Source organism: Passer montanus, unplaced genomic scaffold (assembly GCF_014805655.1).
Source record: "Passer montanus isolate IOZ18808 unplaced genomic scaffold, ASM1480565v1 scaffold44, whole genome shotgun sequence".
Taxonomy (NCBI): Eukaryota; Metazoa; Chordata; class Aves; order Passeriformes; family Passeridae; genus Passer; species Passer montanus.
In genome coordinates this window covers 3,064,683-3,081,882 of record NW_024369262.1, presented here as the reverse complement: position 1 = coordinate 3,081,882, position 17,200 = coordinate 3,064,683, and the positions used below count along the sequence as shown (strand labels likewise).

General features: G+C 64.0%; 1 protein-coding gene across 2 annotated transcripts; it reads left to right on the top strand.

The window, feature by feature from the left end:
* The first annotated feature begins 2,483 nt into the window (after window positions 1-2,483).
* Window positions 2,484-16,976, top strand: SEZ6 (seizure related 6 homolog). 2 transcript variants are annotated; one of them, XM_039720518.1, is made up of 17 exons: window positions 2,484-2,966; window positions 10,205-10,774; window positions 10,847-10,980; window positions 11,858-12,050; window positions 12,359-12,544; window positions 12,619-12,787; window positions 13,259-13,425; window positions 13,509-13,703; window positions 13,878-14,016; window positions 14,093-14,289; window positions 14,366-14,560; window positions 14,640-14,831; window positions 14,911-15,108; window positions 15,205-15,243; window positions 15,349-15,469; window positions 15,547-15,649; window positions 16,678-16,976. In XM_039720518.1, the coding sequence occupies exons 1-17, from the start codon at window positions 2,900-2,902 to the stop codon at window positions 16,708-16,710; spliced, it is 2,898 nt and encodes a 965-aa protein (XP_039576452.1). In that variant the 5' UTR covers window positions 2,484-2,899; the 3' UTR covers window positions 16,711-16,976. The 2 variants fall into 2 exon arrangements, with proteins under 2 accessions (XP_039576452.1, XP_039576454.1); XM_039720520.1 differs by having other exon boundaries at window positions 2,485-2,966; window positions 16,694-16,976.
* Window positions 16,977-17,200: the final 224 nt, after the last annotated feature.

Here is a 17,200-nt window from a genome sequence, read left to right as displayed (position 1 = left end):
CGGTGTAAAAGGCATTATTTACTGGTTAATTGTCGTTATTACGAAATGTTAAATATCATTATTTATTTTGCCACTTGCCTCTGGTGATGAATGAAGCACTGGGGAGCACTGGAGGCTCCCACCAGGTCACGGGGACACCCCAACATCGCGCAAAGGCAGAACTGGCAGCTCGCAGCCATGGGGAGGTGAGAGGAGGAGGAGGATGGGCAGCACAGGCAGAGATTGGGGTGCCCCCCAGACCCCTCATCCCCCCCAGTGCCCATGACCACTGCTGCAATGAGTGCATCCAGTCTCAGCATCACCACCATGCCCAGGGCTCTGTGTCGCACGGGCCCCGTTAAATCAGCACATCCTTGCCTGCCTTTGATGTTACAAATAATTCAGCAATTTCCCTGGGTTTCGGCTGACTTTTTTTTTTTTTTTTTTGCTTTGAATAGCCCCTGTACTTGCTCTTCCTTTTTTGCTGGAAAGATGAAGAATAATTAATTATCCGTGAAACGTTAAATGGTAAAAATGAACTCCTCTCCCGTTAGCAGCGTGGTAATAGAACGGCTGGAAAAGCCTTGCTTGTGAGGTTACAGAGAGGGTGAGACCTTTGGTGGGATGCAGATCACCATCCCCAGGGCTCTGTTGGACCCCTCAAGCCATTGCTTTTGTCCTGCAGGTGACCCCAACCAGGGCTGAATGCAGGCATCAGGGAGATCTGCACCCCCAAAGCCCAAAAAGCAGCTGCAGGACCCCAATGCGCCTTCGGATGAATTTTTTTGGGGTTCCCTCAGCCCTGTGCCAAGGTCTCCATCACCCCTGCCATGCCCCCTTCACCTGGGTTTATACTGACTGGAAGCAATGCTTGTGTCAGCAGGAAATCCAATTCCCTAAGCAGCTGCTGTGGGTCAGGAAAGCTCGGTAAAAATGAAATATTCCCTGTGTGGGCTGGGTGGACGGGTGGGAAAACTCGGGGCTGGCAACAGCATGGGGAGGGGGAAATGGGGGCTTGGGGAACTGCCTGGCACAGGCTGTGGAGCTGCCCTAGCTCAGATCCACGTGGCACTGGGGAAGTGGGGAACAAGGAGCTTTGGCCAAGGCTGGGCAAGCATCAGATGCAATTTGATGGGTGCTGGACTCTCCACCTTTTTGTCCACTCTACAGTGGGACAGAAGTTTCCCGAAATCCCACCATCCATCTATACCAGCCTCATTTTTCACCAAGCACAAACCAACACTTTAAAAAGAATTAGGGAGCAATGCTGTTCCCCAGGGAGCTGAGGCAAACACGGCACCCTTCTCTCCCAGCTGCAACCTTGGCTCCATGCATGCTCGCCCCCATTTTCCTCCCCAGACCTCTCCATTCCCAACCCTTTGATGGCACCTGCAAAGAATTGTTTGTTTTCTGTCAAAAGCAACAGCGGCTGAAGGCAGCCCCTCATTAGCAGTCCAGGTACATGCCTGGGGATGCATCAGGCAGATTAAAATTATTTGAATATCATAATATTAGAAACTTCAATTTGGCCTCAAAATGCTCATCTTCCGAGCCCTACCAGGGCTTTGCTGCATTAAACATTGATGGCGCTACTGGCGGATCAAAGTTTTGGGTTTAGAGCTGAAAGTGCTTTGCAGAAGAGCCGGCAGCACCCCCGGGATGAGGATCCTGGCATCACTTCCAGCCCCGCTCCCGCCGCAGCCGTGGGGCTGGTGCCACACCAGACAGTGCCACGGGGCTGGTGGCACACAGCCCATGACGTGGGACCGGCTGCTGCCCTGCTCTCGGCTCCCCATGCCAAGCCATGCCATTCTCCACGGCAGGAATGATGCATGTCGGCAGAGCAGGACCCGGGATTAAAATTAAACCCCCAGCGGCGCTGGCTGCGTGGGCTGTGTGTGCAGCGGGGCTGGCCGGGCTGCGGGGGAGCCGGCGAGGCGAAGCCATCTGGGCTTTTGGAGCGATGGGGAGGGGGTTATTAAACAAAGAGGTTTTTTAAAATATATTTTTAACACCCTCAAGAGCCGTCCATCAGCCAACATGGAGCTGCTCGGTGCCGGTGCCAGCACCATCTGCCCACTGCAGGGCTGGCTGCCCTGCGGGACCCCGAGGCGGGGGGCTGGGGAAGGGCTCTTGGAAGCCCACCATAAAGAATACCAGCCCCACTCTGTGCTGCTCCGTGTCCAGGTGTCTCTGCATGGAGGATGATGAGCCCAGCCCTAATTTGGGCTGTTTAGGGATGGGGAAGAGGAGACTGGGGGAAGGGACGCGGCTGTGGTGAGGAGGGTGGGGAGGCAGGATATGGCGAGGTGGGCACCGAGCACCTTTCCCACAGCCCCTCGCTGGCTCCCACCCCGAAGGGCTGCCGGGATTCGGGGAGGAAGGGGGGCTTAGGCGATCCCCCTCCCCCAGCCTTCATCTCCAGCTTCAGCGGGCGCCGCACTCGAAGAGTTACGGCGTGGGGGTGGGGTAGCAGGGAGGAGCCCCCCCCTCCCGGCCTGCGGGATTGGAGGGCGCCTCGCTCGGAGAGTTACGGCGAGGGGTGGGTGGGGGCAGCCCCCCCTTCCTCCCTGGAATTAGCGAGCGCCCCACTTGAAGCATCACCGCCGGCCCCCCTCCCTGTCCCTGGCATCGGCGCTCGGAGCATCACGGACGGGAGGATTCAGGGGGAGGCGAGCGGAGCCCCCCCTCCGCACACCCCCGGCACCGGGTGTGCGCCGCGCTCGGAGCATTACGGCGAGGGGGGGCTGAGAGGGAGGCGGGGAGAGCCCCCCTCCCCGATCCTTGGATTGGCGTGCGCCGCGCTCGGAGCATTACGGGCCCCCCCCTCCGCCGTCCCCGGTATCGGCGGGCGCCGCTCGGGGCGCCGCCGCCGCCGCGCCCGCAGCGGAGCTGTCCGCGGTGCTGACCGCCGCCGGCCATGGGCCCGCCGCCCGCGCTGCTGCTGCTGCCGCTCCTCGCCGCGCTGCTCCGCGCCCCGGCACACGGTAAGGCATCCCCCGGCACACCGAGCGGCACCCCCCGGGTCACCCCCGCCGCGCACACCGACCGCCCGTCGCTACCGGGTGGCCTCAACCCGCCTCGGTCGCCGTCAAACTTTGCCAACTCGCGCTCGCCCCCCCGGTGCGGAGGGGACGCTCCCCCGTTTTTCCCCCCCCCGGTGAACCGAGAATCCCCCCTCCCCGTTATCCGCCGCCCCCTCCGGGGACGCGCACAGCGCTTTGCAGCCGGGCTGGTGCAACGCCGCCCCCGGCAGGCTCCGGCGGCCGCCCCTCTGCCGGTGTTACCGGGGGCTGGGCAGGCACGGCGGAGCCGCTCCCGCGGTCACCGAGCCCTTCGAGCCGCCCTCGGGCTGGCCATGCCGTGAGCCGGTCCCACTGCCGGGTGGGGGGCGTTGGGGGCATTTTTTTCTTTCCCCCTCTTTTCCCTGTTGGGGTGACCCCTCCAGCTCCGCAAGGGACACGAGGGACGCGGGGCTGGCGGGTGCCGCTTTGCCAGGGAGAGCAGCCAACACCCAGCTCGGCTCCGTGTCTCTGCCACCCGTGGGGCACCGGCAGGCTCGGTGCCTCGTGGCTCCGCTGCCCCAAAAATAGCACTGGGGACCTTCCAAGGCTTGGGGAGATCTGTCGGGGATTGGGGTGGCCTGGAGCACTGTGGCCGTGCACGGGGCGATGGGCGGGCGGTGGTCCAGCCCTGGTGGCCCCGGTGGGATGCGGGATGTGGGCACGGGCTGCAGGCAGCAGCCGTGCGGGGAGTTACATAAACTCCCCATCTGGCAGCCGAGCCCAGGCGGGGAAGGGCGCCGTGGCCCCGCGCCCGCTGCTATTCCCAGCTCGCCCCGCCGCCTGGGGCTGCTGCCACAGCCTTCTTTCTCGGGAAAGGCAGTGGATGGGGACAGCAAGTGGGGGAATGCCATGGCACCCCATTCTCCTGCCCCGCTGGGGGGGCAGCAGACTGGAGTGGGGGGTCCATATCACTGGTTCTGTCTTGGGAGCAGGGCGCTGAGCAGGGCAGATTTCCCCCAAGGGAGGCTGGTGCTTACTGTGTCAGTTTAATGATTTCTAATGAGCAATTACCTCTAGTCAGTCCCCTAATTTCTGAATATCAATAAAGTTAATTAAACACTGCATGTGCATTTCCCAGAGTCTTAAAAGTAGGCATGCCCCGGGAGGTGCTGAGCTTTTCCAGGGCTGGGACCCTGGGGTCCTGTCCACCCTGTATCCCCTCATCATGTACTGGGAGCTGCCTGTGTGGCTTGTGCCTCAAACTCCCCATCCTCCATCAGGCAGGGCTCCCAGGGGCTCCATGCAGCAGTGCCAGGCTCAGTGTCACTGTGGCCTTGACGTGGCATCGATGGGCTGGTGCATGATGGGGATGAGCTGTGGGTCGGAGGGACATGGGGTCAGGGAGTCTTGGACCCCTCATCCAGGTTGGGGAGCTTTGTGGTGCGGTCTGAATGGTGGCAATGCAGGGTCTGATCCTGTCTCCCTCCTGCCCCTGCTGTGGGACACCACCAGCCCCTGGTGTCCACAGGGATTTGCCCCAGTAGAAAATGGGGTCTGGACCCCGTGGCACTGGTGAAGCTGAGGGGTACAGTGCCAGGCACAGCTCCATCAGCCCTGCCCCACTGCAGCCCTTCTCCCCAGCTCTCCAAAGCCATGGCAGGCCAGGAATATTTTGTGGTGCTTATCTTAGCCATGCTGGAGGGGGCCCCTTGTAATTTGGGGTCCTGGCAGCCTGGGGCATTAGGAAGCAGCACAGGCTGTGGCAGGGGGCACAGGGCCTGGCCGTGCCCCCATGAGCTGTGCCACGGCATCCAGCATCAGCCAGAGGCACTGTGCCCGCAGGGGTGATGTATTTGGGGGACAGGGTGCCCCCGGGGCTGTGGCTGCTGGCTGGGGTCTCGGCGTGAGGAGGGGGCTGGGGAAGGAGGCAGCTTCCAGCAATTACCGGCGCGTGGGCTCGTGCCCTGCGTGCCTCGGAGGAGTTCGTCACCGCCACGCTGCCGTGCCGCCAGGCCAGGATTATCTGGATAATGCTCTTAAACCAGGGAGCGGGAGGGCAGGGCTGTCCCGCGGGGATGGGGGGCGCAGGCTGAGCCGAGCAGCCCCGCCACGGCCCCGGAGCCTGATTGCCGCAGGGATCGTCCCTGGCTTTGCAGCTGGGGGGATGAACTCAGAGCAGGGTGCTGGGCCAGGCAGAGCCAGAGCTCTGGGGGTGTGGGGGAAAATGGGGTGCAAAGAAGCTTGGGCAAGGACATGGCAAGGGCACCCCCAGGCCTGGTTTGGAGCAGCAGAGCTCCCACCCCTTTCTGTGCTGCTGGAGGGACCCCCAGGCTGGCACGGGGCTCCTGGAGCTGGCACTCCCTGCCGGGGTGGGGGCTGAGGCTGACCCCGGCCGTGGGGTCCCCTGGGAACACCAAGAGCCCCCGGGGGAGGTGGATGAAGTTGTGTCTCCAGCGGCTCTGACGGGAGAGGATAATTTCGCCTCCAATCAATTCTTTAAATGCGCACAATTGAAAGATTGCCTCTGAAAGCTGCCTATAACCAGGGAGGTAATGGATTCCCTCCAGGCACAGGCAGGAGCCCGGGAGTGGCAGCATCCCTTCCTCCCGCTGCTGGGGACATGGGGACAACTGGAGGACCAGCATTGCTCCCACCATGAGCAACCTCGGGTGGGTGAAGGCGCTGCCTGGACCCCTCAGAGGCAGCTGGGGATGCCTCTATCTGCCTGGCTCGCTGCCAGCCTGCCCTGTGCTGAGACCTGGCACTGCTCATCACATCCTCCGAGGTGCCAGGGGGTCCCATTGGCCAAGGCTCGGGGTCTGCTGGGCCCCCAGCCTGCGGGAGAGGTGGCAGGAGGCAGCCCGCACGCTCGCCGTGCCAGTAGGAATTATTACATATATAATTTAAATGCAGTAACGAGCTGTGCTGAAGGGATCAAATATTAATCAGCTGCAAGAGCGCTGCTCTGACCCTGTGAAAATGGAGAGAGGTGCTTGAAATGCCAGATCAGCCAGTGGTGGGCGATGAGCGAGGTGATGCTTGGGCAGGGCAGGCTCCGGTGGTCCCCAGATACCCTGCGGGGGGGGGGGTGGCAGCAAGGGACAATGCTGGCTGTGAGATCAGCCCTGAGTGTCTTCCAGAACTGGCTGGTTAACCCTCTAGGAAAAGCAGGGTGTGGGGCTGGCTGTGAGACAGAGCGCTGGGGGCAGCTGGAACGCCGGCTCTGGCAGGAGCAGGCGGCGATGGGAGGGGATGGTGTCTGCAGGAAGGATGACATGGCTGAGCAGCCCAACGCCGAGCCCGACGAGCAGCTCTCGCTCGCCTCCCGCAACCGATTTCAATTACTGTCTCTGGCAGTGGGCGGAGGGAAGGGAGCTGGGTGGGCAGCGGGGCTCTGCTCGCCCTGCCTGACTCCTGCCCACGCTGGGCACGCACCCCCAGCACCCAGGGGTGCCCCGAGGGCTGGGTGCCCCTCTGCCGCCCAGAGGGGTGAGCTGTGCTGGGTTCTGGGGGAGACCAGAGCTTGCACAGAGCCCCATGGAGGCCTGGCACCTACATCACGGCCACTGCGGGGTGGCACTGCCCAGCAGTGGGGGATCCATCTCAGGAAACCCTGCGGGAGGGGCTGGAGGGGCTGATTTAGGTGCTGTGAGCCCAGGGAGGGGGGACATGGCACCGCACAGCGCTTGGGTCTGAAATAGCAGCAGACATACAATTTATCACCGCTGCTGCCACGCAGGGAAATTGCTGTAGAAACCCATTAGCTCCGCGGGGAGAGCGGGGAAGGGGGATTTCATGGGCACAGCAGGGCACAAGGGCACCGCTGGCACCCACCAGGTACCGAGGGAGGAAAGCCCCGGGGATGGGCACGCAGCTGCCCGCTGGGCTGTGCCCCGGTGCCCGCCCGGTGTCGGGGCTGCTCCGTGTGCCAGCCGGAGCTCGGCCGCCGCGGTGCTCCAGGGAACGGGCTGCGGTGATGTGACATGTGTCAGCGGGTAAATGACTGTTCAATTCAAGGAGAATCGCAAAACATACAAGGTCAAACGCTTCCCCGCCAGCGCTGCCATGAATATTAAAGCCGAGCTCCTCCGATAGCTGCCAGGGCCGGCGGCCGCACCCGCCAGCAGCGTCCCCGGGCACCGGGGCAGCCCCGAGGGACCCCGCTCCAGCTGCCCTGACAGGCTCAGCTCGGCCGTGGGCACCGGGGGTCACTGGCGGTGCCAGCGTGGAGGTGGCCGAGGGGTGGCAGGACGTGGATGCCAGCTTGCCATGCTGGGTGCCAGTGGTTTGTCTGTGGTGACAGCTGGGTGGCAGAGGAGCTGGCTGCTCAGTCCTGCCCATGCCCCCCTGCCCCATCACCCTCACATCATCTGTGTGCCCCCAACCCCTGCCTGCACCCTCCCACCCTTCCTGCACCCAGACAATGCCTGAATTCCCGCACTGCCTACCCCTGCCCACCCACCTGCATTCCCTGCCTGCTCCTGCCCACGCTGCCTTCACCCCTGGAAGCAAGCCCTGCTCCCTGCCCGAGGTCCTCAGGGCCACCAGGGCAGGGATCTGACATCAGTGAGGTGTGTTCCCCCTCCTGTGCCTGTTGTGGGGGCTGGGGGTGCTCCAGGGGGCTGCAGGCCGTGGGACAGGGGGGCTGTGGGTGGGGGAGCACGGTGTGGGCTGCCTGACAGCTCATTCATCACAGCTGCAGGCCCTGACCGTGGGGGCAAAGCCAGATTGGATTTTAAATTAGAAAATAAACCTAGAACCTTGTGAGGCCCAGCCCCTGCCCTCACCCTGCGCCAGGCACCCGCCCGCCTGCACCTCCCGCCGCCCCCTCCCTCGGGTGGGGAAACTGAGGCACGGAACACCGCTGTGCCACGGCGCTGCGCTGCTCCTGGGGCCACCGAGGGCCCTGCCCTGTCCCCTCCCTGCGTCGGGCGCTCTGTTATTGCTGTCTTGGCGGGCAGCATCGATCGGGGCTCCCTGGGCGGCCGCGTGCCGCCTTATTTATTTATTTGTGACAGCAGGCGGCATCGATCCCCGCCGGGGGGCCCCGCCCGCCGCCGCCGGATTAGTCTCTGGCATCTCCCGGCTGCTGTTAATAAACTCCCACCCGACAAAGCCAATGGCAGGGATTAGGAGCCCATCCCAGCCTGCCGAGGGACCCCAACAGGCACGCGGCTGCTGGGGGCTTGGCAGCCCCTTTGCCCACCCCGAGTTCGGGGGGTCCTGCTGGCTGCCAGGGGGTGTGCTGGGGAGCCACCTCACATCAGCAGTGCCCGGTCACCTTGGGGACACGGGAGGGACATGGCTGTGGCACTGGAGATAAGCTGCTTAGAGGCATGTGTGGAGGTGGAGGATCTCATGCTGGGGTGTTCACGGGGCAAGGGTGGCAGCAGCTGGGCACCCCCTGCCCTCCCACGCTGTCCTGAGCATCCTGCATCCCCAGAGGGCCAGGAGTGGCAAGCATGCCCTGGTACCAGAGCATCCTGTGGTACCCAGAGCGCCACAAAGAGTGCAGGGCAGTGCCTGGTGCCAGGAGTGCCCAGCCCAGGCTGCTCAGTGTACACATGGGGTTTCTGGAGGATCCTTGCTGCGAGGCCTGGCCTTAGCCAGGAGCCTCCATGGGGACCCCTGTGCCCCCCAGCACCCCGGGCAGGTGGGATGCTCATGGACAGGAGTGCCCAGGGGGCTGGGTGGGCATCTCCAGCCCAGCCTTCACCACACAGGGCAGTGCTGGTGGTGCAGGGCCCAGCCCTGAGTGCTAATCTGCTATTAAAGCCCAACGGAGAGTTTGGCGCCCTTCAGTATAAACTCATTAACTTTTATGTTCTAATAAACGGATCCCATTAAAATATCATTCTGGCCTTGCTGGGGGGCAAGCAAACCCCTTGGAGCTGGTGCTGGCAGGTGTCCCTGCTGTGCCTCTGTGCCCAGGGCATTGTCACTGTCCCTGGCGGTGGCAGGGGGGTGGTGGGGACAAGGGGTGGGTAGCAGCGGTGTGAGAACGCCTGCCAGCACCCAGCAGCTCCCCACTACGCTGCACACCCAAGATAATGTCTCTTAATAGTCCCTTAAAAGCAGCAGTCGCAGAGTAATTAATCTTCGCGGGGCCCTGCCCTGCTAAGGATAGGGATAATTAGCCGGTAATTGGCAGTATCGTGTCATCAGTGCCTGCGCACGGCGAGACGTGCCCACGCGCCACCGTGGCCTCGGAGGGATGCTGGGTGTCACCATGGCACCCCCTCTGCCGTGGCACTGAGCTGTGCCCAGCGGGAGAGGGGACGGTGCCGTGCCAGATCCAGGAGCGGGAGAGGCTGGGTGACTCATTAGGGCTGATTAAATTCTTTTATTTTTGGTCTAAAGGCCGTAAGCTGCTGGGCTGGGCATGCTGGGGATTTGTTCAGGGGCTAATGCCTGGGAGGGGCAGGGGCTGTGACAGGGGAATCCCTGTGGCTGTGGGTGGGACAGGGGGGAGCAAGGATGGGATGGGGGTTCCCACAGACTCACACTGCTCAGGGATAGGGCTGGAAAGAAGCTGAGCTCTCTGGCAGCCTGGAGAAGGAAAGTGTCCAGGCTCCCGTGGCACTCCTGGCACAGCTGGTCGTGGCAGCCATGGTAATCACCTGCATGTCTGCACCCCAGGAAAATGCAGCCCCAGGAGGAGCTTGGCACGGGATGGCCACCTCTGTGGTGAAGGATAATCTGAGATCAGGGATACCCAGCCCCAGGGCTGTCCCCATCCAGACTGGCTCACAGGAGGAGTGGGCACCCCTCCACGTGGTACAAGCTGCAGATGTGCATTAATTAGCCAGGGCTTAATTGCTAGGGCTCCCCCAGTGAAGGGTGTGCTGGGGAGAGGGTGTCCCGGTCCCGCTGCGTGTGGCTGATGTGCTTGTTTGCCGTCCTGGTTTTGGGGGAATATTGGTGTGCAGGGAAGCTTTAGCCCTTGGAGCAGCCCTGGCCCGTGGTGCAGGGTCGCGCATGGGATGTGCTGGTCCCCAGTGCAGCACAGGTCTGTGGCACTGCATCAGCACCACTCCCAGAGCTGCATCCACACCTGATCCAGCACAGCCCACGCCCAGGCTCTGTCCCAGGTGCCACTGAGGGCGCAGTGCTGGTCTGCGGTGAAGCATCCATCACCAGTGCCCCATCCCCTCAGTCCCCAACACAGCATCAGCGCACAGGTTCCCCAGCATCCCACACTCTTTCCTCCCTCCCTCCAGGCCTCAACGGGCTGGCGAGGAAGGCTGGGGAGAGCGCTGAGGTGGAGCCGACGGCGCTGCCCACGCCGGCGGAGCGGGAGGCAGAGGCTCGCTTTGTGAGCACGGCGCCCACGCTCAAGATCCTCAACCACCACCCGCTGCTGGAGGACCTGCTGCACGAGGCCTTCCTGAAGAAGGACTACCTGGCCCAGGCGCCGTTCCTGCCCGCTGCTGCCGGCCCCCTCCTCCCTGCCGGTGCCCTGCAGCCGGCCCCCGGCCCCCCAGAACCCGAGCCCTCACCCCGCACCCCTGCCCTGCCCCGGCCCGCCTTCCCCACCGACCCGCTGACCACGCCAGCGGGGCGCCCCGGGCCCTGGGGGGAGGCGTGGGGGGCTGTGCCAGCTGCAGACCCCTCGTGGTCCCCCTCTGGGGTGCCGGAGTCGAGCACTGCAGTCCCCAGCCAGGCACCCAGCACGGCTGGCACGTGGCTGGCACCCCACGCCAGGGCCACTGCGGTGCCTGGGGATGAGGAGGGGACCACCACCACCTCCACCATCACCACCACCACTGTCACCACGCTGCAGGGGCCAGGTGAGCGCCAGGGAGGGAGTCAGGTGGAGCTAGGGTGAGGCGAGGCTAAGCTGGGGTCTCTTCTGTCACCAGCTCCCTGCAACCGGACGCTGGCGGGTCCCGAGGGTTGGCTGGTGTCCCCAGAGCCAGCTGGTGTCCCCTATGATGGCAGCCTGGACTGCACCTACACCATCTCTGTCTACCCTGGCTATGGTGTGGAGCTCAAGGTGAGCTGAGGGCTGAGGGTGGGCCAGGGTGGCAAGTGCCTGCAGACAGGTGTGGTGTGTCCCCTACTCTGTGTGTCTGTGCAGGGTCTGTGCAGGGTGCAGCAAACACGTGGTCTTGTTCCTGTCCTTGTCCCCATTCCCGTGTCTCTGAGACAGCTGGCTCAGGGCACTGCCTATCCTCAGGCCCTGGCAGAGGGATGTGGGTACACGAGCTGGTGGGATGGCCCAGGATGCTCTGTGCCCACCAGCTGCTGTGCCTGGCACCCATCACAAAGAAGTGCTGTGAGATTTAATTAGCGAAGCCCTAATGGAGAAGGTGTGAGCAGTGCCAGCAGGTGCTGTGCTGTGCTGCAGGGCCAGGAACACCCAGCACCCATCTGCCAGGAGACAGCAAACCCTGCTGTGCTGAGGCCTGGTGCTGCTCCCGTCAGTGGCACGTGGCCATGTGTCCCCATCTCTGCTGAGGCCACCACAGGGCAGTGCCATGACTTGTGGAAAGCCAGCGGTGAGCCAGAGGCAGCAACTCCACCACCAGCCCTGCTCCAGCCCACACTCACCAGTGCTGCTGCTCCTCACCGTGCAGCATGGCTTAATTAGCATCATTAATAGCAAATTGCTCCAGAGGGCGAGGCTGGCTGTCTGCAAGGCTGCCAGCGTGGGCCTGGCTGTGCTGTGGTGCTCCGGCAGAGCCCCGGCTGGGCCCTGCTGCTCTTGGCCTGGTGGGGGATGATTTATGGCCCTGCTAACCATGTTTGAAAGGTGCTGCCCTGCACAGACAAGCTCCAGCGGGCTATCGACCGCAGAGAAGCCACTCAAGGACCAGCTCCCAGCCAGGTTCCGGGTGATGCTGCTGCGGTGACACTTGTGTCCCCTGCAGGTGGAGAACATCAGCCTGGCAGAAGGGGAGACACTGACGGTGGAGAGCGCGGGAGGCCTGGAGCCCAACCTCCTGGCCAACGAGTCCTTCCTGCTGCGGGGCCAGGTCATCCGCAGCCCAGCCAACCTCCTCACCCTCCGCTTCCAGAGCCCCCGGCCCCCCAGCCCCGGCTCCTACCACTTTCACTACCAAGGTATTGGGCTCAGACCCCTCTGTACCCTCTGGGAGCTTCCCTGCCAGCATGGTGCTAATTGGGTTGTGGCGATGCACCAGAGTTTATCTGTGTTTTAAGCTGGCAATGACTAGGTGAGGATCGCTCATGGAGAGCTAATTGAGCTTAGCAGCTATGGATTCATTGAGCATAACTCTCAGCAGACTAGGCACTGTGTCACTCGAGCCCTGCCACACTCAGGCATTTCCAGGGGTGTGGAGAGGCAGTTTTTGGGTTCTGGGGTAGGTCCATTGCTCCTCAGCCTTGCTAACAGCACCACCTACCCCCAGCCTACCTGCTGAGCTGCCCCTTCCCGGCACGGCCGGCTTTCGGGGAGGTCTCAGTCAGCAGCCTGCACCCCGGTGGGGACGCCCGGTTCCGCTGCTCCACGGGATACCAGCTGCAGGGCGCCCGCCGGCTGGTCTGCCGCAACGCCACCCGCCCCTTCTGGAGCGCCCGCGAGCCCCTCTGCCTGGGTAAGCCGCGGCAGCGCGGGCACACGGGACAGCTGGCGTGGCACAGTCGCCCGCTGAGGGTCCCTCTCCCACAGCGGCGTGTGGCGGCGTGGTCCGGAACGCCACGGTGGGACGCATCGTCTCGCCCGGCTTCCCTGGGAACTACAGCAACAACCTGACGTGCCACTGGCTGCTGGAAGCGCCCGATGGCCACCGCCTGCACCTCCACTTCGAGAAGGTGTCACTGGCAGAGGACGATGACAGGTTTGGCTCACACTGGGGGGACAGGGGCACCCTGGGGCAGCCCTTCAGGGACTGTGTTCAAGGATGAGTGCTCTTGGCTATATCCAAGGATGGGTGCCACTGGCCATATCCAAGGACGGGATCTGCCATGGATGGGTGTCTTAGTCATGTTTAAGGATGGGTGTTGCTCGCCATGGCCAAGTGTGGCTACCTTTGGCGATTGGCCATGGTCAAGGACAGGTGCTGTTGGCCATATTCAAGGAAGATAACCTCTTGCCGTGCCCAAGAATGGTGCTGTTGGGAATGGCTGGGGTTAGAGGCTGCCACCCATGCCCAAGCCTGGCTGCTGTTGGAAATGGCTGGGGATAGAGGCTGCCATCCATGCCTAAGGACAATGCTGTTGGAAATGGCTGGGGTTAGAGGCTGCCATCCAAGCCTGGCTGCTGTTGGCCATGGCCAGCAGTGCACCCTGCCCTTGTCATGCCTTGGCAGGCTCATCATCCGCAACGGCAACAACGTGGAGGCACCGCCGGTGTACGACTCCTACGAGGTGGAGTACCTGCCCATCGAGGGGCTGCTCAGCACCGGGCGCCACTTCTTCGTGGAGCTCACCACCGACAGCAGCGGGGCCGCCGCGGGCATGGCGCTGCGCTACGAGGGTATGGGGCCAAGGGCGCAGCGGGTGACCCGAACGTCCCCGTGCCCACCTGGCCCCTGCAGACCTTTGCCCCTGTGCCCGCAGCCTTCGAGCAGGGCCATTGCTACGAGCCCTTCGTCAAGTACGGGAACTTCACGGCCAGTGACCCCCGGTACCCCGTGGGCACCACGGTGGAGTTCAGCTGCGACCCTGGCTACACGCTGGAGCAGGGCTCCACCATCATCGAGTGCGTCGACCCCAGTGACCCGCAGTGGAATGAGACAGAACCAGCGTGCCGTGGTGGGTGCTGGTGCTGGAGGCTGCTGGGGGTGGCTGTGGATGGGGCAGGAGAGATCCTGCAGCCAGAGTATGAGTGAGTGTGATGAGGGGCACGGTGTGTGCTGGATGTGGGGCGCTGGAGCAGGTGCTGTGGGGGTGCCCCGTGGCAGTGCCAAGCCCGGCGTGTGCCCACAGCGGTGTGCAGCGGGGAGCTGACGGACACAGCCGGCGTGGTGCTGTCACCCAACTGGCCAGAGGCGTACGGCAAAGGCCAGGACTGCATCTGGGGGCTGCACGTGGAGGAGGACAAGCGCATCATGCTGGACGTCCGTGTGTGAGTGCGGGATGGGATGGGGATGGTGGGCTGGTGGATCCGTGCCCTCCCTGCCCTCACAGCCCCTCTGCCCCAGGCTGCGGCTGGGCTCGGGGGACATGCTGACCTTCTACGATGGGGACGACCTGACGGCGCGCATCCTGGGCCAGTACACGGGCGCCCGCGGCCGCTTCAAGCTCTACGCGTCCACTGCCGATGTCACCGTGCAGTTCCAGTCCGACCCTGGTGCCGGCGCCTTCGCCTATCGGCAGGGCTTTGTCATCCACTTCTCCGGTGAGGCCCCTGGCGGGACAGTGCCCCTGGTGTCCGCAGTGTCCCCACTGCCCTGCTCAGCCTCGCATGCCCACAGAGGTTCCCCGTAATGACACCTGCCCTGAGCTGCCGGACATTGCCAATGGCTGGAAGACATCCTCACAGCCAGAGCTTCTCCACGGCACTGTGGTCACATTCCACTGCTACCCCGGCTTCCAGCTGACTGGCACTGACCTCCTGATGTGTCACTGGGACCTGACGTGGAGCGGTGACCTGCCCTCCTGCGAGCGGGGTGAGTGGTGCCCACCAGTGACCCCCTGCCCTGCGGCGCATCCCCAGCCACCGTCACCACCGGTCACTCCCGCCCGCAGTGACAACCTGCCGGGACCCTGGGGACGCTGAGCACAGCCGCAGGGTGGTCTCCAACCCTAAATTCCCGGTGGGAGCCACCGTGCAGTACGTCTGCGACAAGGGCTACGTCCTGGCTGGCGCTGGGACCCTCACCTGCCACGACCGCGCCGCGGGGGGACCCAAGTGGAGCGACCGCCTCCCCAAGTGCATCCGTGAGTTGGGCGTCCCCTCCTCGGGCATATCCCCCGAGCCGATGGCGAGCGCTGACCCCACGGTGCCCCTGCCCCGCAGCGGAGACGTACGAGCCGTGCCACAACCCCGGCGTGCCGGCGGGCGGGCGGCAGAGCCCCGAGCGGCGGCTGTACCCGGCGGGAGCCACGCTGCACTTCTCCTGCACGGCCGGCCGGGCGCTGCTGGGCGACAGCAGCCTGCGCTGCCTGCCCGGGCACCCCTCCCGCTGGAGCGGCTCCCCTCCCATCTGCAAGGCGGGTGAGACGAGCAGCCCCCACCCCAGCACCCCGCCGGCAGCGCTCAGCACCCCACTTCTCACCCCCGCTGTTGGTTTCTTTCCCCCGCCTCCTCCAGCCTCCTACGATGAGTTTTACAGCAACCGCAACCTGGATGGTAAGGGCGGGGGTGTTTTGGGGTGCCACAGCGTGGAGGGGCACGCGGGGTGCGGCCGATGTGGGGTGTCCCCTGGGTGAGCCCCCCAACTCTGCTCCCGGACAGCTGTGGCCAAGGCTGTGCCCTCGGGGACAACGCTGGAGGGCACCAACGTCGCCATCGCTGTCTTCCTGCCCGTGCTGGTGGTGGCCCTGCTCATCGGGGGCATCTATCTCTACTTCTCCAAGTGAGTGGCCCGCTGGCCCGGTCACCCCATGTCCCCCCATGTCCCCCCAGTGCCCCCCAGCTGCCCTCTCCCCACAGGCTCCAGGGGAAGCCGGCCCTGCAGCTGCCCCTTGCTGGCTCCCACCCCTACGACCACATCACCGTGGAGTCGGCTTTTGACAATCCCACCTATGAGACAGGAGTAAGTACAGGCCCCCACACCCCCCACTGGGGCCGGGCACCCTGGGGACCCTGCATGGCACGGGCCACCTGTGCCAGGGGCTGTGCACGGGCTGGGACGGGTGTGGGGTGGGGTCGTGTGTTCCAGGAGCCACACACGGGATGGGACACACATCCAGGAGCCACACACGGGATGGGACATGCATCCAGGGGCATGGGACACGCATCCAGGAGCCACACAGGGGATGGGACATGGATCCAGGGGAGGGGACATGCACCCGGGAACCACACAGGGGATGGGACACGGATCCAGGAGCAACACAGGGGATGGGACATGCACCCAGAAGCCACACAGGGGATGGGACATGCATCCAGGAACAACACAAGGGAGGGGACACACATCCAGGAGCAACACAAGGGAGGGGACACACATCCAGGAGCAACACACGCGATGGAACATGGATCCAGGAGCCACACAGGGGATGGGACATGCACCCAGGGGGATGGGACATGCACCCAGGAACTACACAGGGGATGGGACATGGATCCAGGAGCAACACAGGGGGTGGGACATGCATCCAGGAGCCACACAGGGGATGGGACATGCACCCAGGGGGATGGGACACGCATCCAGGAGCCACACACGGGATGAGACATGGATCCAGGGGATGGGACACGGATCCAGGAGCAACACAGGGGATGGGACACGCACCCAGAGACCACCCATGGGGTGATGTATCTATCCAGGGACTGATCACAGGATGGACATGCAGTTAGGGACCACACACAGGATGGAACATCGATCCAGGGACAACACATGGGGTGGGATATCCATCTAGGCACCACACATTCGTTCAGGGATGAACTAATCAATCAACCCAGGGGCCACACACACTCTCTGGGATATCCAGGGGCGATGTACAGGATGGACACTGCTCCAGGACCCGTGTTTGGGATGGGACACACATCCCCAGGTCCTCATGGGATGGGAGACGCCCCGTCCCAGTCCCAGGCACCCCGCTGCACTGCCGGGTGTCCAACCCCTTGCAGTCTGTTTCCTTTGCAGGACACGAGGGAATATGAGGTGTCCATCTAGGTGTGGGCAGCGTGGAGCTGGGCGCTGCAGCCACCCCTCCCGGGCCCCCCCGTGCCCCCCGGCACGGGCTGGGAGCACCTCTCCCAAGGAGACTCAAGCCGAGCGCTTGGCAGGACCCACCTGGGCACCGGCCACCCCCCTGCCACCCCCGATCCACCCGGACCCCCGTGGGGTCTGCCCGAGCCCCGCTGTCACCCAGCCCCCCGCACTGGGCTCATGAGAGGCTGAGCCACTGGGGGTCCCCGGACCCCATCCGCTGTCACCCAGCCCCCCGCACTGGGCTCATGAGACCCTGAGCCACTGGGGGTCCCCGGACCCTCCCCTCCCCTTCGGGCTCCATCCTTCCCCCAGCCCCCGCAGGGGGAAAGCAGCAGCCCCCACAGTCCCTGCCACGGAGGAGTGACACGGGCAGGGGGAGCAGCGCTCCGGGGACCCCCAGGTAAGGACAGGGCTCCCCGGGGCTGCAGCGGGGAGGGG

Excerpts from the sequence above, each read along its gene's own strand:
- SEZ6 (XM_039720518.1), top strand. The coding sequence starts at position 2,900 with ATGGGCCCGCCGCCCGCGCTGCTGCTGCTGCCGCTCCTCGCCGCGCTG. Across the intron at positions 12,788-13,258 it reads CTGGCAGAGGACGATGACAG|GCTCATCATCCGCAACGGCA; the intron begins GTTTGGCTCACA and ends ATGCCTTGGCAG. Across the intron at positions 14,561-14,639 it reads CCTGCCCTCCTGCGAGCGGG|TGACAACCTGCCGGGACCCT; the intron begins GTGAGTGGTGCC and ends TCCCGCCCGCAG.